This window comes from Bos mutus, chromosome 24 (assembly GCF_027580195.1).
Source record: "Bos mutus isolate GX-2022 chromosome 24, NWIPB_WYAK_1.1, whole genome shotgun sequence".
Lineage (NCBI taxonomy): Eukaryota > Metazoa > Chordata > Mammalia > Artiodactyla > Bovidae > Bos > Bos mutus.
In genome coordinates, this window is record NC_091640.1 from 32,338,116 (window position 1) to 32,362,653 (window position 24,538).

The 24,538-nt window shown below is 37.3% G+C and overlaps 1 protein-coding gene across 4 annotated transcripts in view; it reads right to left on the bottom strand.

Annotated features, from left to right (window-relative positions):
* Positions 1-2,737: 2,737 nt before the first annotated feature.
* The window catches only part of IMPACT (impact RWD domain protein), a 31,760-nt gene continuing 9,959 nt past the window's right edge, over positions 2,738-24,538 (bottom strand). For 3 of the 4 annotated variants that reach the window (XM_070361573.1, XM_070361575.1, XM_070361572.1), the window contains 7 exons: positions 20,794-20,879; positions 17,244-17,366; positions 15,093-15,190; positions 11,477-11,550; positions 8,177-8,267; positions 6,709-6,843; positions 2,738-5,449 (listed from right to left, as the gene is read on the bottom strand). In XM_070361573.1, the coding sequence (XP_070217674.1) occupies positions 5,381-5,449; positions 6,709-6,843; positions 8,177-8,267; positions 11,477-11,550; positions 15,093-15,190; positions 17,244-17,366; positions 20,794-20,879 (676 nt within the window). In that variant the 3' untranslated portion in view covers positions 2,738-5,380. The other variant, XM_070361574.1, reaches the window with a different exon arrangement.

Consider the following 24,538-nt stretch of genomic DNA (forward strand, 5'->3'; position numbering starts at 1 on the left):
ATCTGGTTCCTTAATAAGGGATCAAACCTGGGCCCCTCGCAGGGGTCCTTCCACAAGGACCACAAGGGAAGTCCTTCCCTTTTTCAAGAAAGTTTCTGTGGGTTCTCTCATCAGGTAATCCAATTTCTCTGATGTCTGGCTTCTCCTTCATCCAACCTAATGCATCTGGGCCAGACAGAACCAAAGCATCACACCCAAACTGGCAGCATTCAGTAGGCAACAACCTGAGGGGTAGATGAGTAAGGTGGTAGACCAATAGCAATGAAGGGGCATCTAACTGGCAGTGAAATGGCTTCCCAAAGAGAAAAACAGGTTAGACTTAAATGGTACCTCCAGCTACCCAGGTCAGGACCTGAATGCCATCTTAACTCCTTTCTTCCCTGCTGCCCTCAAATCTAGTGCCAAGTTCTCTCAACTTCCTCAGTTCAGTTCAGTCGCTCAGTTGTGTCCAACTCTTTGCAACCCCGTGGACTGCAACATACCAGGCCTCCCTGTCCATAGCCAACTCCCAGAGTCTCCCCAAACTCATGTCCATCGAGTTGGTGATGCCGTCCAACCATATTATCCTCTGTTGTCCCCTTCTCCTCCCACCTTCAAATCTTTCCCAGTATCAGGGCCTTTTCCAAAGAGTCAGCTCTTCACATCAGGTGGCCAAAGTATTGGAGTTTCAGCTTCAACATCAGTCCTTCCAATGAATATTCAGGACTGATTTCCTTCAGGATGGACTGGTTGGATCTCCTTGCAGTCCAAGGGACTCTCAAGAGCCTTCTTCAACAGCACAGTTCAAAAGCATCAATTCTTCAGTGCTCAGCTTTCTTTATAGTTCAACTCTCACATCCATACATTACTGGAAAATCCATAGGTTTGACTAGACAGACCTTTGTTGGCAAAGTAACATCTCTGCTTTTTAATATGCTGTCTAGGTTGGTCACAATTTTTCTTCCAAGGAGTAAGCATCTTTTAATTTCATGGCTGCAGTCACCATCTGCAGTGATTTTGGAACCCCCAAAAATAAAGTATTTACCTCCTCAATACTCCTTAAATCCATTTATTTCCATCCACTTCCCCTATTAGTAACTCAATTCAGGCCATCGTCATCTCTCATTAGAGGCTCTTTTCATGCCCCTTTGCAGTGTAGGAGAGGAAAACAGATTTTCCCTCTACCATTCTGAATTCTTGGCTAAAAACAGATTAACAAGAGAAAACAGTTTATTAACACTATGCTGCATGTATACACTGGAGATAACCAGGAAAAAAAAAGGGTAAAACTTTCTGAGATGGACCAAGCCACTACTTTAAATACCATCCTCAGCTAAATACAAAGGAAAGATTTGGGGAGTACGGGGTGGGGAAAAGGCAATTTACAGGAAGGTGAGAGAAGGAAGTTTCTCAGCAAAAATTGCCCTGCTGGCAGATAAATCTCAGGTTAAAAAGTTTTATCTGGTAAAGCTCTCTTCCGGGTATAGGTCACCCTTCTAATGTAAATTTTCTTCATGAATGTAGATTTCGCTTACAAAAAGGTAACTCCTACCCTGTTTTCAGAGCTTCTGCTGTGTTTGCAGTTTTCAAAAAAAAAAAAATCAGCTCAAAGTAACTCAATGTGCCAGAGATATATTAGGGTGGCATATTCAGGTGTCAGTACCAAGATCTTACTGATTACAGACAAATCTGATTTTTTACAAAAATATATTAACCCAACTACTGAGCTCCCACTTTGTGTGAAACTTTACACTAGTGACACTTCACACATTATCTCATTTTATTCAACCCTCCAAAATCCTATGAGGAAGGATTATCAGTCCCACTTTACAGATGAGAAAAATAAGGCTCAAAGAAGTAACAGACAAGTTACAAGATGGTTCCATGCCCAGTGGAAGCAAAATTTAAAGCTAACTCTGGCTTCCAAATCTACTTGATTTAGAAACATGTACTTGTGAGGTATGTCTGGCTGTCAAATGACAAAAATAATACAACTTGGTAATGAGTTTGATGTTCTTTATTCAAGGAAGAACAGTCCATGGATTGGTGGAGTGCAGTGCCTGGCAAGCAGCAGAGCACCCTTACTGAGAGATTTTGGGCAAGTGCTATTTTTACAGGGATTAGAAGAGGCAAGGCAGGAATGACATGATTGGCTAGGAGGTCAGGAATTACCTTCTAAGGTGAACAGGCCCTATTTTCTCGGGCAAGGTAAGCTAGCTAAACTGAGTTGGAGCATTGTGATTGGTGTAAGTTAGGCTTTCTGGACAGTCCAGGCTGACTTAGGTTTAGATTTGTGACATGGGACAGGCCACTGGGGCAGCCTCCATTTTGTGCATCCTGATCATATGAATTAACTTTATCATGCCCCTAAACAGTACGCAACTCAAAATCTGGGTTAAATGGAAAAAACAAACAAATTTCTTTCTAGGTCCAGAGACCCAAATCTCATCTGTTAGCATTATACTTTTGACCTGCCTGTTTCTCTTTCTACTTGGGTCTATACGAAGGGTTGGCAAAGTATGGATCACAAACCATAGTTTGCCTCCTGAGTTAAGAATGGTTTTTACATGTTGTAGTATTGTATTTATAGTTAGAAATATGTATCTGGTCTTCATCCCCGTATCTGGCACAGAACCCTTAATAGTTTATAATAGTGAGAAATTGGAAAAAAACCTAAATTATTGGAAACTAGTTTTTACTATATGGTGAGTAAATTTTGATGTACCCAGAATATAGAATATGACAAAGCCATAAGAAATTAAGCCATAGAAGAATATTTATTGACATGGGAAAATGTTAACAATATACCTCTATATGAAATATGCAAGATACAAAACAGTATATACAGTTTAATACCATTTTTATGGAAAGAAAAATAGCCATATATACAAAATCATGCATAGGAAAAAAATAGAAGCATACCAAATGTTAATAACGTTATCTCTAGACAGTGGAATTACAAGTGGCTATAGAATTTTCACAATAAATTTTACCTGCCTTCTCTGCTTCATGCTATTCTTTCTTGGTTGTGATCAATTTGATATAATTTCTCTTCAAATAGGCTCTGTATCATGATATATACCTCCAAATCATACTGCTATTCCATTTAAAAAGTAGATGCTACTGGCTCTTTCATACTGGCATATGGAGAATATTTTTAACTCACACAATATACTATAAAATATGCCACAGCATAGATCTGGCTATAGAAAATTATTATTTGGAGAATTTGAAAACCTTCTAATAGAGAGAAATTTTAAATAGACAAAAGGATACTATAACTAGTTAGGGGTCCATAATGAAGAGTGTGAAATAACTCAGGTTCCATAACTGGAGACTTCTGGATCTCTCCTTTTTACTGGGCAAAGGATATTAGAGTTTTTTTAGTCTGGAAAATGTGGTTAATAAAAGAAGCAAAAATAAGTTGTTGTTGTTGTTGCTGTTAAGTAAGGGAAAATGGGATCAGAGATTAAAAGGTTTTCTATAAAGATGAATCCCAGGGACGGGGGAGCCTGGTGGGCTGCCGTCTATGGGGTCGCAGAGTCGGACACAACTGAAGTGACTTAGAAGCAGCAGCATAAAGATGTAAATAAATGTTAGATAAAACAGCTAGAAAGAAATTCAAATTTGGTGTTGCAGAAAAATTAACTCACATTTTTCTGTAGCACCAGTTCTTACTGTTTTTTATCTTCTTTGACAGGTTTTGACAGGCCAAAACTGTAAAATCATTTTAATGTTAATAGCCTTTAAGTTCTTTAACAGTTAATACATAAAACATACTTTTTCAAGGAATTTGAGGTAAATGTTTTAAATAAATATGGGTTACAACAATTAAACACACTGACAACAAACGTAATTTAGATTTTACCTCTCAGAATCCATTCTAGAGTAAAGCAGTTTACTAAATTCTAATTAAAAATCCCAAGTCAAGATGTTGGATCTCCTAAAATTAAAACATTAGAGAATAGAAAAAAAAACAGTGTGTCCACCTTTCTTTGATGTTTTCCATGCTCCAGCACCATTCCAAACTGCTTCCTTATTTCTGTTCCCTCTCTTTGGAAGAGAATTTCAGGCAAATCTGTGACTAACTAATAATTTTTAATAGTTGCTTACAACTATTATCTGAAAGGGAATAGTTAATGACTTATAATACCTCACAGATAAATTTATTTTCTAAATGCCTAGAGTCCCGGGGACAGGGGAGCCTGGTGGGCTGCCGTCTATGGGGTCGCACAGAGTCGGACACGACTGAAGCGACTTAGCAGTAGCAGCAGCAGTAGTGGTAAACTGTACAACTTGCAAATGAAAAAAGCAACTTTTATAAAAAACTGATGAAAGGAAGATTTTATAAGAATGGGGGGGAAAAAAGAGGGATTTTTCTCTGTTTTTCCCATCAAAGATTCGTTCCTTCTCTCCACAAATCATGGAGTTGAGAAAGATAGCTGCAGTATGAACAGGAAAAGTGCGCCGCATTCACAGAACTACACGGCACACCGCCACTCTGCAGCAGCGGTGTCCTGCCACCTCTATGCCATTCCACAAATGCCCCGTTAACCCAGCACAGTTGTGGCACAGTTCTAACTCCTCAATGAAGATCACAAGAAAAGTACTTCCAGGTTGTTCGAAGAAACCAGACTATTACACCAATACATTTCAGCGGTGGGAGGAGACTACTGGCACACCATATTTATTGCTTAACAGTACAAGAATTAACCAAAAAAGTAGAGACTAGAAAATCACTTTGAAAATTCACAAACACCAATTTGCAACAGAAAACTGAGGCATAACACTTAAGCTAACAAATCTGTTAGATGAATTATCACTTCAGCACATTAACTGCAGGTGTATACTCCTGGATTTTCACTTAATCCATTACGCCATGATGAACAATATAAGATGAAAGGTGACGGACTTATGAACTAAAATCACAAGAAGAAACTCTTGAAGATCAATCTTCAGTGAGCCCCTAGTCCAATAAACCATAAAGAACAGTAAAAGGTAATACTCACTTAACAAAATGAGAATCCCAATGATGAGAAATCAGGTATTCATGTTCCTCTAGAGACACTTGTTCCCCACCTAACAAAGGCACTTGACATGTAATGAAATGGACAGTTAACTCAGGTACTGCCCTGGGCAACTGTTACCCTTCTAAAATTAGATGCAGTGGTGATTAACTTCAAATTAATCCTTCTGAATCAGCCTGAAACACACATGAAAATATCACAAGTTCTCTATTTTGGCAGATGATACAACCAAAGAACAAAAAATATGCTGGTGTTCACAATGAATTGGCTGACTTGAACAGTCCAGGATTCTCTCTCTGCACAATATATTCTTGGATGACCATGGAATTTGTATATAATTATATGCAAATTAACCTTTCATATAGTTTCAGATGTTAATGTTCACTCCTTTTCTTGTCTTTTCTTACTTTTTTGTTCTTTCCCAAAGCCTTAGATGATTCCTCCTGAAAAAGACGTAAATTAATGTAGTATCTTCCTACACTTGAAAAGTGAAAGTGAAAGTCAAGTCACTCAGTTGTGCCCGACTCTTTGTGACCCCATGGACTGTAGCCTACCAGACTCCTCTGTCCATGGGATTCTCCAGGCAAGAATACTGGAGGGGGTTGCCATTTCCTTCTCCAGGGGATCTTCCCGACCCAGGGATCGAACCCAGACCTCCCGCATTGCAGGCAGACGCTTTAACCTCTGAGCCACCAGGGAAGCTCTTAGGAATCTTAAATCCCTACACTTAGGAATCTTCAATCTAGTCATATAGAATACGCAGAATAGTGAAAGTGTAATTACTTCCATATGTACCATCTTTCCGTTTTATAGGGCTCTTTCACTTATCACACTCTATTTTAATATTTCCAAAACAATCAAGGATAATCAAAGAAAACATTTATCTCAGTTATCTAACAGATTTATATTTGAGTTATTTCAATATTATTTATAAGCTTACTTTTTTATTGGGCTTCCCTGGTGGCTCAGACAGTAAAGAATTTGCCTGCAGTGCAGGAGACCGTAGGTCAGGAAGATCACCTAGAGAGGGAATGGCTACCCACTCCAGTATTCTTGCCTGGAGAATTTTATTATTTTCTGTGAATATATATATTTTGTCCATGCTGCAGAGCTTGAGGGACTGAACCCATGTCCCTGCAGTGGAAGCCTACAGTCCTACCACAGGATCCCTAGGGAATTCCCCTTAATGTTTTTTAATCTACTGTTTATTTTTCAAAGTAAGGCAGCAAAATTTAAATGAATTAGATATGAATGTATCTGAAATATGAAACAAAAACCTCAAAATATGAAGGGAGAAGGCATCTAAAGGCATGCCAGGGAAAAGGGGATATGCTTTGACACTAACAGAGAATATTAGAATTTTATGGATGTTTTTAAAGACCATCCAGTTCACTGTAGCATTAGCTACAACTTCTACAGGCCTCAGCTTTAGGGAGTGGAAACTGACTGGTCTTAAGGTTTTTATAAAACCCCATGAATCTACGAGATTAAGGTCTGAAGAGATGAATCAATCTGCCCAAGATCACACGAGTCAATCATATTGTTCTGACCAAAACCTAAGCCTCTAGTTTCCTAGTTCAATGGTTCTTCCAATATATGCCACTCATTCTAATTCACTCTTAATTTTCTTTTTCATGTTTTTCTTTCAATCTCACAGGCAACAGTGAGACACTCTTTAGATACAGTATCAGTAACCACTTACTGGTGAATTTGTGTAGTTCTTCTCCACTAGAATATTTCTGGCACAGTTGTTGATATGTTTGAAGCGATCTGGTCCGAGCAGAACCCCTCCATACCAGCGTGATACCACCACCATGACATCTCTCACATTCAAAATCTGTTATTTTCAGAAGCATAATTATGTACAGATATGGACAAGGACAAATGTGAGTTCTAAAGAAAAATGAAAAAAATATATATATACACACATATAAAATTGCACATAAAATTTCCCCCTGACTTTAATGGTATAACCATGAGTGAGCAGAGTGAGATTAGTAACAACTGAGGGGACAGATGTTAGAATGAGAAAGGAATGTGGAAAACAATCACTGTGCTCCAGTGTCCTCAAATCCCAAACCTGGGGGCCACCAGTCAGAGTGAAAGGGAGGCCATGCAGTAGGTTCCAGTTCTTGGTAACCTCAACCAGAATAGCTGAGCTTAGGCAGGTTTCTACTCCTACATCAAACAGCAACACAAAACCTGCTTCTGCACAAACTGCTAGATAGAACTGAGGCTGTATGAGTAATTGCTGGTGCCTACCGGTAAGGTCTGCCACAGTTTGACATTTGTCAAATGTTGCCCTTAACATGAAGCCCACCAGTCTACAGGCCTGACCCCCACAAAGCTCCTATTAAGGGAAGGCCCTGGTTAGAAAACAAACCACTACATCCAATGGCAGAACAAACTACAGCAGCTACCTTAGGGGAAAAAAATCAATCCATTCTTAAAATTAATGAGCAATCAATCATCACCAGACAGATGAAGAAAATCCAGCAGCATGAAAGAGAAAGGACAAGATAAACTAAAATGGACAAGGAGAAATTTAAGGAAGGAAACATCTGAAAAAAGAAACTCTAGTATACTCAGAAAAATTTTAGAAGACACTGCATTCATAAAAGCAGAACAGCAAGCACACTATGAAAAGGGAAAAATAGAGAACAAGAAAGAACTCCTGAAAATTAAATATGGTTGCTAAAAAAAAAAATTTTTATTCAACAGAAATTTTGGAAGGCAGTCAAGAAAATGTCTCAGAACATAAAGCAATGAAATGGACAACTTAATAAAAAAAAGAAACATTCTGGATCTACCCAGAAGTCCAATATCCAACCAACATGAGTTTTACAAAGACAGAACAGAGAAAACAGAGGAGAGCAAACTGTCATGAAGAAAAAATGATAACTTTTTCCAGAGCTGTAGATAATCTTCTATTGTCTATCACTGGAACAGCTTGAAAGCACAGCACAAGTTATCAACCTTTTGCTTTCTGCCCCATATCCAGTGGTCAAAATTGTCTCTCAATCAATGTTTAAAAATTATCTACTAATAAAACCAAATATGGCTCAATATATATCATATAACTGACTGACTTATTCCTAAATGGAGCTCTGTTTGGTTGAGAAATTTTACGGCTCACAGAACAGGATTGACAGGGTTTAACTCACACTTACCTCCATGAGATGGAGAAGACGCCCACCAGCTGCTGTTTCCCCGTCATCCTCACAGTCCTGTAAGAAGGTCTGCTTATCCTCACAGTATATTCTAGAAATCCATATCACAGTGTTATACTTTGAAACCTTGAAATACTGTAATAAAAGTTATACCCCTTCATACTTGTTGCCATTAATTTACTTCCAAAATTAGCATATTTATTTTTAAAAATCTTTCTTGATATATATTGGTTATATTTTTACTGATGATTTACTATCCAATATGCTTCCCTTTCTATATTCTGGAAAGTTAAAAATCAAGGGTACTTCCTGTGAATCAGAAATGCTACAATTTCAGAAAGTGAGCTTACACATCTGACACTCTGCTTCTTTTAATCTTGAAGCTGAGATTAGAGAGAGTAGTCACTAAAAAACGTTTACTGAGAGTCAGCTGTCTGAACATTACACATAAGAGGCACTAACAATGGTATAAAGGAAACAGGTGGTATACTGTAATCAGAGAGCCCAATCTCTAGTGAAGGAGACAAAAGGTACATTAAAAAAGATGGAGGTGCTAAAACCAACCTAAGTCAATATTTTATACTTTTCTAACATCTTATTCTAGCCACGAAGCATTTATCTTCCCCACTATAAGGACTGTAAGATTAATTTTTCTCCATAATTTCCCCCTGGATAGTTATCAGTATCAGAAATAAGTCACAGTGTTTTTACGCATTTAAATTATCTAGAAAGTTAGCATCTGGGATAATAAATAGGGCTACACTATAGTTGAATAAGCTTGGCAACTAAGTAAGAGGTATAAAAAGAAAACAGTGCCAGTTAAGATATGCCATCTAGTGGATTTTTTAGGCCCCTACAAATAGTAATATTCTATCTAGGACTAGGCAAATATAGCAAAGATATCTTTCCAGCTATTGTGATAAAAAGCCAAACACTACCTTATCTATACACCTAAGTCAACTTTATTAATTTTATTATACCAATCATATTCATTCATTCATTCATTCATCCATCTTTCCATCTACCAATCCATCTATCCATCCACCAATCCATTTATCCATTCATTTACTCAGTAAATATTTACTACCCAGTTCGATCCCTGGGTTGAGAAGATCCCCTGGAGGAGGAAATGGCAACCCACTCCAGGGTTCTTGCCTGGTAAATCCCATGGACAGAGGAGCCTGGCAGGCTACAGTCCATGGGGTCACAAAGCGTCGGCTAAGACTGAAGCCACTGAGCACACGCGCATTCATACACACACACTGAAACACACACACACACACACACACTCTGAACCAAGCTCTACTATTATTTAGAGTTGGCCTGATTTCAAGAAAAGAAAGTTAGTACTATTAAACAAAATTTTATATGGCAACTTTAAGGTAAAAAGGAGTCAGGGATTGACTTTAAGGAACAAAAGAAGAAATTTAACTATATAAATCAGTACTGTTAGGTTTTGTTTTATTTTAAAAAGAAGTACCATGGACATTTTCACTAACCCTTTCCTCCCATGCCAGGAAGACAATGATGCAGCATCCAATACCTGTGTGGACCAATGGCCTGAAGAGTGCCCCATAACGCCAAAGCAGGAACACAGCCCCAGAACCAGGAAGTAACCTTAAAAGGACCCTAAGCATTCAAAACACACAACACAAAGTCCATGGACCACATTCAAGTTATTTGTTTAACTCCCCGTGGAGTCCTTTAAGCCTCCACTTTGTACCTTAGTCTTCTCTGACACACAATTATGACAAGCTAAGCTCCTTCATTCCCAAATATCAATTATATAAGGGGGTGACTTGGAGGGGCTGCTACATGCAGTCAGCTGACATCTGTGAAAAGTGATAACTGATCACCATCAATATGCAAAAATACTCAAGTACTTAAACCTGGGGCTTGAAATACACTATCTGGCACATTATTTAACTTTTAGATAACTTAAAATCAATATCATGTCCAGTGATTGTTGAAGGGGCAGCCACACAGCCATGTATTAATAGAATAAAAGAGATAAATAGCATTAAATTCTCAAAATCAGATCTACCACTTAATAATGATGTGATCTAGAAAGAGTTCACCTTTTTATAGTGGCACAATCACTTAAATAATTAGAATTAACTCATGTAAATTGAGTGCACAGAGTAGGCACTCAATAAAGATGCGAACTAAATGAATGATACCTATTAACACTTTTACAGCACATTCTAACCACTGAGAGCAAGCACAGTCTAATCTCTACTTTATATTGATGACCCTAACTCACTAAAACACCAAAATTCTATACCGTGATACTCTAATAAGTAGGGACTTATGTAACAAATAGGTTTTAAGAAGATTTGGCATTTAATGGGATGTGACTTAGTAATATTAAAAACTCCCCAGTCAAAAGTGATAATTTTTTTGAGTTTTCTGAATTTTAGATAGCCTAAATTTTACAGATAGTCTCTATCACATTTTAAGTTTACATCGAATTCCTATGTCTATATTCTGATCTATTTTAGTCCTAAACTATGTTAAGTCTGTATAAATTTGAATATTTTAAAAAATACACCCTTCATCTCTTTACAACAAATTTTGCAGAGATTTGTATAAAACCTTCATACTCAAAGATGTGTAATGAAAGAAGCACTCTAAATTCACTGCTAACGGGAGCATAAATTGGTTTAAAAAAAACTTCAGAAAAAATTTGGTAATATGGATTAAAAATTTCAAAAATGTTCACATTTTTTGATAATTCTACTTCCAGGAATCTATTCATTTTTTCCTTTTTACCTACTTCTGTTTCATTTCAAAAAAGAATATGAAATAACCAGAACCTATCCTGAGAAAATAATCTAAAAAGTATACAAAGATGTTCACAGGACTATTCTTTGTAATAGTTTTAAAAAATGAAAAACTAAAACAAAAAGGAAATGGTTAAATAAATTGTGGTATGGAACCTCAACCAAATATGATAAAGCCATTAAAATAATGTTTATAAAGCAATATAACAACACGGAAAAATGCTTTTGTTATCTTAAGGAAAAACCTGGATACTAGAATGAAGCATTAAAAAATAAACTTTGCATAGAAAAGACAGAAAACATTTCACAATATCAGTTACACTGAATGGCAGAGAACGGTTAACTTTTGCTTTTTTTCCTGCCGTTTCCAAATATTTCACACATGATTATTACTTTTACAATGGAAAAAAAACACATAATTGTTTGTTTGTTTTAAATCATGGATCTGTTCCCCATTTTTTTTTTTTTTTTTTTAATAAACTGCACATTGCTGAAGCAGTGATTGACGATCACTTACCGGTACGCATAGATGTTGTGGGTGGCACTAGCAATTTTCTTATTCTCATACAATTTGGCAAGAACCATTTTCACCTTAAAAGCAGCAACAATATAAATAAACTGATATATATTTTTTATTTGCTCTGTAAATGCTAAAAAAAAAATCTTAAAGCATATTGATATACATACTGTTGAACTGAAATTAACAGTTATTTAAAGAATCAACTACATTTTGAAAAAGCCATTTCCAAAGTTTTCTCCTCATTTTAGGGGCAAAACTGAATTACTCTAAATGGTATAAAAAAACAGTTCTAGAATTTTTGAGCACCAGTTTTCAAGAAATATCTGAGCAGTAACCATGTCCAAGGTACTTGCATATAAGAAATTTCCCCCATACTGTAGAGAAAAAGTTAAATGAGATTATGAGAATTTCTAGAAATGGCTCTGAAAATTTACCAGCGTGAGAGGTGCAGACTAATGGTATGTTTCAAAACTTATGAAACTAAACTCTCCCTGGAAGAAATAAGGTTCAGAGAGGACCTAACAAGAGCCAGAATTTGAAAGATAAGTGACAATTCTGCATCAAAATGGAAGAGTAGAGTGGAACAAGAAGAAGTCATTCCTTCAGAGGAAAGAGCATGTACAGATGGACCAGATTTAGTAGGAAGAAATAAACAATGCTTAAATTTAACTGGGGGCTTCCCTGATAGCTCAGTTGGTAAAGAATCCACTTGCAATGCAGGAGACCCTGGTTCAACTCCTGGGCCGGGAAGATCTGCTGGAGAAGGGATAGGCTACCCACTCCAGTACTCCTGGGCTTCCCCTGTGGCTCAGCTGGCAAAGAACCTGCCTGCAATGCAGATCTGGATTCGATCCCTGGATTGGGAAGATCCCCTGGAGAAGGGAAAGGCTACCCATTCCAGTATTCAGGCCTGGAGAATTCCATGGACTGTACAGCCCATGGGGTCACAAACAGGTGGACATGACTGAGCAACTTTCACTTTGGGCTTCCCTAATAGCTCAGTTGGTAAAGAATCCGCCTGCAATGCAGGAGACCTGGGTTCAATTCCTGGGTTGGGAAGATCCCCTTAAGAAGGGAAAGGCTACCCACTCCAGTATTTTGGCCTGGAGAAATCCCTGGACTACATAGTCCATGGGGTCACAAAGAGTCAGACATGACTGAGTGACTCTCACTTAGCTGAAATGGAACTTTAGATACACCACAATATTTTTATTATAAGTATGACCTATGCAATAATGTTTATCTGAAATTCCAATTTAGGTAGGTATCCTGGTAACCTTAGCAGGGACATAAAAGAGAAGGTTCAGAAACTGACCAACAGTTTTATGTAGCTCTGCGTTCAGAGTATGAATGTAATGACAGATGTATCAGATGATTAAAGCAGGATCATATCACGAAGTGACTTGTATAACGTGTTTGAATTTCTCCTTGTAGCCCAAGGAAATCAGCAAAGATTATTGAGTATGTGGGGGAAGAGTATCTGACACGTGGTCAGATCTTCCAGAAAAGCAGTTGGCAAGAGGCACAGATGAAACTGGAGGTAGGGAAGACTGAGTTAGAGACGGGGGGAGACCAATTTGGATCAGAAATAATGCAATTTTGTGTTTCTCAGACTCAGATTCCTGATTAGTAAAGTAAGTAGACACTGACCTCTGAGATTTATTTCAGGTCTCACAAATTATGATCCTGTAAGTCTAAGTGACTATAATCAGAAATGGAAAAGGGATCCAGGATGAAGAGATTCAGAATAGAATGTCTAAGGACTCTGGCAACAAGATTATAAGTAATGGCCAAGGGAAAAACAGGGTTTCTGAGAGAACAGCTCAGAAGCTTGTGCCAGAAGCTCTTATCCCGATCACAAATTAATGAAGAAAAGAACTTCCTCTTCCAGAGACTAACAGAGAATTAAAAGGCAACCTGGTGCAAAAAATTATATTCCTATACATAGGGCTTTAGAAGAACTTGGAGAGACCAAAGGGAAGAAGACTGATGCTTATTCTAAGACTTCTCTGGTTAATTTAACTTTATAGGTATACTGAAATTGTCTCTTACATTCATAAAGTTTAGGGTAGATTATAGCAGCAAGGAAGAAGAAAACAATTCTGCTGAAGAGATTGAGAAAGACATAGAACTATGAATACCATTTTTGACTGAAAAGTTTCCCTAATGATATCCTTTGGTGGCTATCAGGTCACCTAAAATCAGAAAGCTGAAAGGAAAAGGAATTCAGGTTGGAAAGACTGGGCTCAACCAGTCTGTCTACTGTCCCCCTACTTGGGTAACAACAAATCAGGCCAGGTTTTACAGAACTCCCATGTGATGTGACAAATGATTTTTTAACAAGTGAGTAAACCTCTTGAGAAATTTGTATGCAGGTCAGGAAGCAACAGTTAGAACTGGACATGGAACAACAGACTGGTTCCAAATAACAAAAGGAGTACGTTAAGGCTGTATATTGTCTCCCTGCTTATTTAACTTATATGCAGAGTACATCATGAGAAATGCTGGGCTAGAAGAAGCACAAGCTGGAATCAAGATTGCCGGGAGAAATATCAATAACCTCAGATATGCAGATGACACCACCCTCATGGCAGAAAGTGAAGAGGAACTAAAAAGCCTCTTGATGAAAGTGAAAGTGGAGAGTGAAAAAGTTGGCTTAAAGCTCAACATTCAGAAAACGAAGATCATGGCATCCAGTCCCACCACTTCATGGGAAATAGATGGGGAAACAGTGGAAACAGTGTCAGACTTTATTTTTCTGGGCTCCAAAATCACTGCAGATGGTGACTGTAGCCATGAAATTAAAAGACGCTTACTCCTTGGAAGGAAAGTTATGACCAACCTAGATAGCATACTGAAAAGCAGAGACATTACTTTGCCAACAAAGGTCCGGCTAGTCAAGGCTATGGTTTTTCCTGTGGTCATGTATGGATGTGAGAGTTGGACTGTGAAGAAGGCTGAACGCCAAAGAATTGATGCTTTTGAACTGTGGTGTTGGAGAAGACTCTTGAGAGTCCCTTGGACTGCAAGGAGATCCAACCAGTCTACTCTGAAGGAGATTAGCCCTGGGATTTCTTAGGAAGGAATGATGCTAAAGCTGAAACTCCAGTACTTTGGCCACCTCATGCGAAGAGTTGACTGATTGGAAAAGACTCTGATGCTGGGAGGGATTGGGGGCAGGAGGAGAAGGGGACGACAGAGGATAAGATGGCTGGATGGCATCACCGCTCGATGCACATGAGTTTGAGTGAACTCCGGGAGTTGGTGATGGACAGGGAGGCCTGGCGTGCTGCGATTCATGGGGTCGCAAAGAGTCGGACACGACTGAGCGACTGAACTGAAATGAAAGCATCATAATTTTCTATACCACCAGAATAGTTTTTTCTTCTTTGAAAATCCGTTAGTTAAGCCCTAATCAGAGTCTGCATATAATTTTGAAAGCAGTCATCATAAATATTCCATGATTCCCAATAATTTGGGGGTAGAAAAATCAGCAAATAATTTTTATCTTGAATGAAAATTAAAAGCAAAAACAAATATATTATTGCAAAACCATCTGCTTGAATTACTTTGGTAAAACAACATCAAAGTGAACTGGACACAGTAAATTTACCTGTTTGGGACAAACTACTGGAGCCAAGTGTGCCTGAAAAGTACTTCTTCGGTCTGTAATAGGAATGCCATGATCAATTGGAGGTAATTCTTCTATTTCTATAAATGTAAAGAATTATGTTACTTTTTAAAATTCTTACATACAAATACTAAAAAACTGGTAAATGGTATAGTGGAGGGAGTTAGGAAAGAGATGTAAATTACATGGCCAATCAACTCAAATAACCAACACTGGTTGTCTATTAAATTACAATTTTAAGTAAAATGTTCCCCCAATATATCCTACATTAAGATAAAACTACTTGACTTATAAATGCTTCTCACCTGCTAAGTGGTCACCCAGTGAAAATGGCAGGTTGGCACACAAATCCTGGACTGTTTCAATAGTATAAGTTGGCAGAATATCTAACTTTTAAGAGTATAAGGGAGTCCTGAGACCAAAAAGATCAGCTAACAAGGAGTATTTATTTATTTTACTGTTGATGGACCTCTGGGTTGGGAAACCTATGACTTCACTTTGTACAGCTGTAATATAGTGCCTTCTGTTAATAAAACCGTTCTGACTTCATAGGATTGAATTCAATATATCAATAGTACACCATATTGGTATTCCATTGAGTACTTAATTTCCAGTTATTCTGCCCTTTAAACAAGCTTAAGAACAATTAATTTTTTTCTATTTCTACAAGCCAGTTTACCTTACAAGTGATGAAATACTTCAACTAATTCATATAAAAATATTTCTGGAGCATTTTAAATAACTTGCCTCAAATCCCCGCTCTGGTTTACGGCAGGACTAGGATAAGAAGCCAGGTTTATGGAGGATGTTTGACCTTCCCCCCAGTTGTGTTCTCTTTTTGAAAAGATTGTGACCACTGTACTGGTACACTACTAAGGTCAATACGAACTGGATGTGATTTATTATGACTTTGATTTTCATTCTTTTTAATAGTGAATCTTCTTTCTCTAAAGAAATCCTATGCCAAATCCACAAATATGTAAATGAATAAAATGGGAGCTACTCAGAGTGAAGCAGGGGCAGGTATCCTGGGTCTTCTTCCCCTACTCATTCACTTCTTTGTCCTCTCTCTTCCACTAATTTTAGGACAGTATGCAAGAACTTTAAATTTCCATTCACTATTTAAAAGGTACTATATGACAGCAGAGGAAACTCCCTATCTTCAAAGAAAATGAACATCCTCTCTGGTCTATCATGGTTTTGTAAGACACTTGAGGAACTGACGATATCATTCAAAATTTTAAAATACTAAAATGGAACATACTTTCTGATAGAAACACAGAGCTTATTTATCACAGCAACCTATTCATAAGTTGAATGCTACTCGATTATGGAATAAATTGGAGCAAAAACTAAAATCTTAAAGGCATTTCATTAGCTTTAGTTCAGTGGTTGCACCTTCAATTACTGTATTTATATTTGTTAGCACAGACTAAAATTTAACTCTGAGCCATCAGTAAATCTAAGATTTTAAAAATACAAAAACAGGGTATGAATTGAAAACATTAACATAGCTTTCTTAGTTTCAATTTCTCCCATCACTAATTCAAAACTCTAATAGCAAAAAAAAAAAAAAGAAAGAAAAACTAAATTTCTATTTTTGTCCTCACTATTCTGATAGACTTAGGAAACACCAAAATGACCAAGAGGCAGGAAAAATATAACCCAGTTCTCTGTAAATTAATAAGAATTCCTTAAAAGGTAACAGTTTACTAAATCTCTATACCATTCCAAAAACAAATCATAGTGCTACCACCCTGTGCTGTGCTGAGTCACTCAGCTGTGTCTGACTCTTGTGACCCCATGGACTGTAAGCACGCCAGGCTCCTCTGTCCACGGGGATTCTCCAGGTAAGAACACAAGGGTGCATTGCCACGCCCTCCTCCAGGCGATCTTCCCAACCCAGGGACTGAACCCAGGTCTCCTGCATCGCAGGTGGATTCTTTACCATCTGGGCCACCAGGGAAGCCCAAGGATACTGGAGTGGGTATCCTATCCTTTCTCCAGGATATTTTCCCAACCCAGGAATCGAATCGAGGTCTCCTGCATTGCAGGTGGATTCTTTACCAGTTGATCTACCAGGGAAGCCACATCACTACTGTCCTCAAAATAAACTAGTAACATTCACTATACCTGTTCGATTTTCACTGACATCAAAATCCAAAGTTTTAACTTGATTTTCTGGTTGACATGCTAAAACAAGATCATCTTCACATTCAACGTCTTCCTCTTCAGTTTTCTTCTTTACGTCTGGGCCTATGTGGGTATGAGACATTATGAGTGATCATACGACAGTAAGAAATGACACTTAAAAAACTTTGAGTCTTGATCTCTAAACATCAGTCTTCAACAGAATCAACCAGTGTTCCTACAAGTGGTTGTCTCCAGGTTGGGACAAGGAAAATGTAAGATGTAAGATGGGCTGGGACATCTTGTGATTGCAGAGAGTAAAGGAATGTTCAGAAAAAGATGGGAGCTTATAAAAAGAACACAGGAGCCCACCTGCGAGCATTCTGAAAGGCCAAATCTGGAACAATTTGAGCAACAAAATAATGACAGTATGGAATTTTAGCTCACTAAATAAAATGAGTTCATTCTAATGTAAATAAATAAATGTGGAGAAGAGACATCTTGTTCTCACAATACAATTCCAATTAACCATACCAAGAAGGAAAGAAAGAAGTGAGAATCACCATATTGTTACAACACTATATTGTTTATAAATATTGTTGGTAAGATACACTAATAGATACTAAAATCAGGGGGTGGAGGGATGAAAGTTTGAAGACAAATAGGGTATTAGCACAGCCTCAAAGTATCTCTCCCAAGAGACTTATCAACTGTGATAATTTGATATGACAACCTAGATAGACCATGGTACACAGATACTTGGTCAAACACTGTTCTACGTATTTCTGCAAAGGTATTTCTTAGATGGAATCTACATTCAAATCAGGTGACTTTGCATAAAGCAGATTGCTCTCCACAATGCAAGTGAGACTCAACCAGTTAAGGTCTTTTTTTTTTTTTTTTCACGTAAGGTCTTAAAAAGGACTGACCTCCCCAGACAAGGAGGGAATTCTGCCAACATACAACTTTCACAGCCTTGAGTTTCAGGATCATTTCTTCTCTACGTCTCCAGGCTGTCAGCCTGCCTTGCAGATTTTGGACTTTCAAGCCTCCATAATTTTGTGAGCCAATTCCTTAAAATCAATCAACCTCTCCCTCTGTCCCCAACCTTTCCTTCCCCTCACCTCTCTTTATAAATGTTGAGTTGGCCAAAAAGTTCACTCAGGTTTTTCTATCACATCTTATGGAAACCCCAAACAAACTTTTTGACCAACCCAATACATAGATACATCCACACACACACACATACATACATAAGACACACATTTTTATTGGTCTGTTCCTCTGGGAAACTTGATTAATATAGTAACTTTATAGTGGAGTCATTTAGCAGGTACCCCCTTAACCAAGGGATCAAGGTAAATATCACCAGTAATGAAGCGTATCGATATCATTAGCTCCTTGATATAGTGCATACACTATGCAGGACACAGTATCATTTCTGTGGTATTTTTGCCAAAATGCCTAGTCTTACTCCAGTCATGAGAAAACAGTGGACAAACTCAAGGTCACGAAAGGTCATAAAAGTGAAAGAAAGAATGGAGAACTCTTATAGATTAAAGGGAAGTAAGGAGAAAAAATGCAACAAAGAATCCTGGACCAGATCTGAGAACAGCAGAAAGAACACTAGTGAAAATATTATTATATTATATTTACCAATGCTTGCTTTCTGTTCTTGATAATTATACTATGGTTATATAAGATGTTACTCAAGGAAGCAGAGTGAGGGATACAGCAGTTATTTCTACTATTTTTGCAACTTTTCTGTAAGTCTAAAATTAGTTCAGAATTTTTTAACAGTTGTAAATAACTACTTCAAGATTTAATATTTCCATAGTAGAAAAATTAAAATAATAAAGAATAAATACATACTGAAGATTAGTAGTAAAATAAAAATGAATTACTTGTCAAGTGGGTGCCCTGGAGAAGAAAATTCTCATGAGATATCCTGATCACTTCCTTTTAATATGAAGTCTAGAAAATTTTTTATTAAAAAATTCTGAAGAAAATTTTGAAAAATTATAAATTATACAACCTAAATCAGTAACTCAAAAAACTGAAGTGTGGCAAAACTAAGTTATAGATATAGGTGGGAAAGGGAAAATACCATATTAAAATCAACAATTTAAAAACCTTCCTAAGAGGTGAGTGATTCCAAAGTATTGGAGTTCTACATTTCTACTAGTATACATAACACTTTTGCAAGTATCCCACATTCTAGAGTGGTGGAATTGGCAAAAACTGATTTTGAGACCACTCTTCTCAGATGCCCTGAAATGCCACAAAATCAGACCATGAAGCATAAAAAGTCAAGGAAAACACTTCAAAAAATACTGTCCCATGATCGGAATATCTTCAGACCATTTATCCCTTTGATTTTAATGGAAGCAGTAAAAATACTTGCTTCTATAGAAAAATTGTAAAATGCTCTGAAAAAATACATATTTCTATCAACTTCAAATGTATACTGATTTTGGTAAGGGAATCCTCAATAATTGGTTTCCTGTAAATAACCTTCTAAAAATTAGTAAACAGACTATTGAATTGTTGTTCTTTAATCCTTCTTCTCCCCAAACTGAAAACAATTCTATCAGTATAACAATAAAAGTCTATTTGGAAATAAAATCATACTTAGTAATTTACAAAAGTAAAGTCTTTTGTAGTAACTGGAGCAAAGACTAGCAAAGTAAACAGAAAACATAAGAAACTTCTATGCTGTTATGTACCTATGATTCAACAAAAGAATAATAATAAAGCAAAATATTAATTCTAAAATGTTCTGAAATTAGATAGTGGTGATGGCTGCACAACTTTGGAATTTACTAAAAACCACTGAATATACATTTTAAAAGGTGAATGATCATAGTATATGAATTCTATCTCGATTTAAAAATCAATTTTCAAAGTCACTTTTTATACCCTAAATATTGGTCATGTTTTCCAAAGTTCTTTTTCTATAAACATAAGGCACCCCACTCCAGTACTCTTCCTGGAAAATCCCATGGACGGAGGAGCCTGGTAGGCTATAGTCCATGGGGTCGCTAAGAGTAGGACACGACTGAGCGACTTCACTTTCACTTTTCACTTTCATGCACTGGAGGAGGAAAAGTGTTCTTGCCTGGAGAATCCCAGGGACGGGGGAGCCTGGTGGGCTGCCATCTATGGGGTCGCACAGAGTCAAACACGACTGCCGCAACTTAGCAGCAGCAGCAACACTCATTTGAAGCTAATGTCTAACTTATATCAATAATGCATGAAGAATGTTACATGGTTAATATTGCCATAGAAAGCAAAGGTTTTTGAGCAAAGTTCTTTAACCATAAAATTCTATCTCTGTAAGAGCTTATTGTAATCTGAAACCAAAGAGGCTGCACCTTATTGAAAGAAATAACCATATTTACATGAGTAAAGAACTTTTCAGAGAATATATTTTATCATGTAAAACCATAAAACAGCATATAGATCTTTATATTAAAAGTTCCAGTGAGAACATATACATGAAAATTTAATTACTGTAAATTAAAAGAGCAATGATAACGTTTTTCAAACATACCTGGTTCTGTCATCTGAGATTTTTGTATTAGGACATCTCTTATTTTCTCCACCCACAAGTAAAGAATACTTTCACCAATATTCTGGCTAAACAAAATTCAGGGGAAAAATTGTTATTAAAAAAATTCTTTCTCAAATTCAAGATAATATAGACATATTTATAATCTAAGAAATTAAATTATCTCTAGCCATGTGTTTTTTTTTCTGCCTTGCTGCGCAGTTTGTGAGATCTTAGTTCCCCAACCAGGGACTGAACCCAGGCCCTTGTAGTGATAGCTCCAAATCTTAACCACTGGACCACCAGGGAATTCCCTAGCCATGCCTTTTAAAAGGAAATTTATAAAAACATGAGATTTACTAACATTTGTAGATGAATATTTAATACATCAATATTAAAAATCCCAAATGGCTCCCAAATTAATATTGCTTACTTAAAATAAGTAGAAGAGCTACAACCAAAGAGGGGAAAGAGAATTTCTGAACTTGAACGGAATTAAGATAGACATAAATATGACTTTGTTTCTGTCAGTGAATATAACTGTAGTGCTGATGCCCAGTCACTGCTTGCTTTCCTCAACTTTTTGAACAATTTCACACCACTTATTTTGTATACTTATTTCAATAATTAAGAATACAAAGCATTTTAGAAACTCCCCAAGAAAGCCAATTTACAAGACTAAAAGACAAGCAATTTAAAGCTTTAGATTCTTATTTTGTTTTTGATATAATATTCTATTGCCCAAATTCACTTCGGTTCCAAAGAGCTGTCTGGCTGCATCAGATAATTGAGTCCATCTCAAAGGCTCACTGAGAAAAAGAAGTCATAGTTCATTTCCACAGAGTTATGTTAAATGATGGCAACAGCAATAAAATAAAGGCCCAAGTGTCTATTTTTTAGGGAATGATACTAATTTTAGATGTGTTAATATGTGTGTTTAAGGAACTCACCAAACTACAACACCTTACCCCTTCCTCTAACAGTTGCTCTTGAAACCATTATCTCTCTTTATCACCACTCATCAGCACCCAAAGGAAGCTTTCAAAACAAGCATACAGAAGAAAACAACACTGTTTTCAAATAATTTTGTACCCTCAAACACTCCCATTCCACCCATAATCCCTGAGCTAAACTAAAACGATCCTCTGTGCTCTTTGGCAACCTGTCTTATTTAGAGAGGGCAAAAGTCAACTGGAAAAGTTTTAAAAATTAAGAACGTTGGTTGAGTTTCTTTTAAACAATTCCTACTCCCTTCCTCTCTCTTCCATAAAATACAGAGAAAGGTAAAATGTATTGAATATATACTAAGCCCAAAGTACATTATATATTGATATAGCAACACATTTAATGCTCATAATTTTCTAACAGACTAGGCCTTATTTTCCCATTGTACAGATGAGAAAGCAGACCTGGAGAGATCAATTAACTTGCCTAAGACAGTCTTATAAGCAGTAAGAAGTCCAGAGCGAGAATGGGAATGCAGACTTACTCCAGAGCTCAGGTCGCCCACATCACTTTGCTCTCCTAGCAAGCAGCTGTGCCCTTAGGCAAGCAAGACACTTGAACTGCCTCAGTTTCCCCACCTACAAAACAGATTTACAGCACCTTGCTTACTTTACAAAAGCAGTCTCTTTTCAAGTGGACCTGTCTTAATTCACTCAACAGATCTGTAAGGGCCTCGCCTATACACCAAGCACTATGTGCAACCCTGAGGGTGTAGCAGTGAATGAGAAAACTGGGTCCCCTGTCTCAGTGCTTGCAATTATTGTTCTTAAAACTGTATGCTTTTCTATGTAATTCCCTCCATCTCCTAACACCATTCTATTGAATTCATCACATCATCATCACCACCAAAAGGAGCAGCACTAATATCTAGTGTTTATTGAACACCTACCATATGTAAGATGTAGAAAATGCTTGGTTACTTCACTTAATCTTTAAGCCCCCTTTGAGACAGGAAAATCATCTCTCTGTGAATATATATTCACATTCAGATTTGTTATTTTTGTTAGGGGACTTTTGGGGGAAGGGACAGTGGAAAATGCCCTGGAAGAATTTCTGCAGTTAATAACTAATTTTTCCTAATAAGAAGAAGACATTAAACCTTAACTCCAAATTTCCTCTCCTCTAGCCCATGGCTTCCTGAAGAAAAATATTCAACAGCACTCCATCTAACATCATTTATTGACTGTTTCCTTTGTCCCGAGTATTTAACTAGATTTACTGAAATCCAGTTTAAGGAAGTTGTAGTAGATGTGAAAGGTTTCCTGAAGAAAATGAAAATTCTTTCCCTTGAACCTCCAATTCTATCACTGATGGTGGTTTGTGTGGTGTCACTGCTCCTGCTTTTTTGTGTTTTCTCTCACGACTGTAGTTTGTAACCCCCCCTTTTTTAAAAGAAGAGTTGATTATTCAGATCTTTTAAATGCAGACTAGGATTTGGTGGTTTTCAAACTTTCACCTTCACTGTAATGAAATTTCTCACAGAACCAAAAACAAATTAAAACAGACAAAAGCTCGAGTCCTCCCTCCTGTGCCCTTCTTTTCCTGCATCGCAGTGGTCCTGGAGGAAGTTTGCTGAATCCTAAAAATCGGTGCAAAATCTGAGAATACTCATTATATGGTGAGATGCTAAGCTTTTAATTTATGAAACTGTTGTGGTATAGTAGCTAAATATAAAAAGTCTAGAACAAATTTGTTTCAAATTGAATAAAAGATCAACTTGGATTAAAAATTGCTATTTTAGTCGAGACATAACTGTGATTAACTATACTTAAATAACTATAATCCAGTTCAGAACGATCAAAACAAAGTCAAGTTACTTGTGACTCTCATTTGACCTGTGGCTCTAATTTTCATACCTTTAATTCTCCAGTATGTATATTTGTTATTTAAGGGTAAAGATATTCATTAAAATGTACTACAAAGTTGCATAACCTCAGACAAATCACTCGATCTGAGTTTCCATCATCTCATTTTAAAAATGACAAAACTTGATGAGATGACTCTTCTGACAAGAACAAAAAGGAGAGCTGCTACTATACAGTGCTAAAATGTATCACACGGATTATGTCACTTAATCCTCACAATGATATTATTCTATTATCCTCATTTTACAGATGAGAAAGAGGTTGCATTATTTCAAAAACTGACCCCAGAAGCCTGCCCAAGACACCCTTAACATCACCCTGATTAAACTTCAGACAGGCACAGCTTCCTGACTCTAGGTCCTGACCTCTCTGTTCTTAGAGCATTTTCTTTAGAGATCAGATCAGATCAGTCCCTCAGTCGTATCCGACTCTTTGCGACCCCATGAATTGCAGCACGCCAGGCCTCCCTATCCATCACCAACTCCTGGAGTTCACTCAGACTCACATCCATCGAGTCAGTGATGCCACCCAGCCATCTCATCCTCTGTCGTCCCCTTCTCCTCCTGCCCCCAATCCCTCCCAGCATCAGAGTCTTTTCCAGTGAGTCAACTCTTCGCATGAGGTGGCCAAAGTACTGGAGCTTCAGCTTTAGCATCATTCCTTCCAAAGAAATCCCAGGGCTGATCTCCTTCAGAATGGACTAGTTGGATCTCCTGGCAGTCCAAGGGACTCTCAAGAGTCTTCTCCAACACCACAGTTCAAAAGCATCAATTCTTCAGCACTCAGCCTCCTTCACAGTCCAACTCTCACATCCATACATGATCACAGGAAAAACCATAGCCTTGACTAGACGAACCTTTGTTGGCAAAGTAATGTCT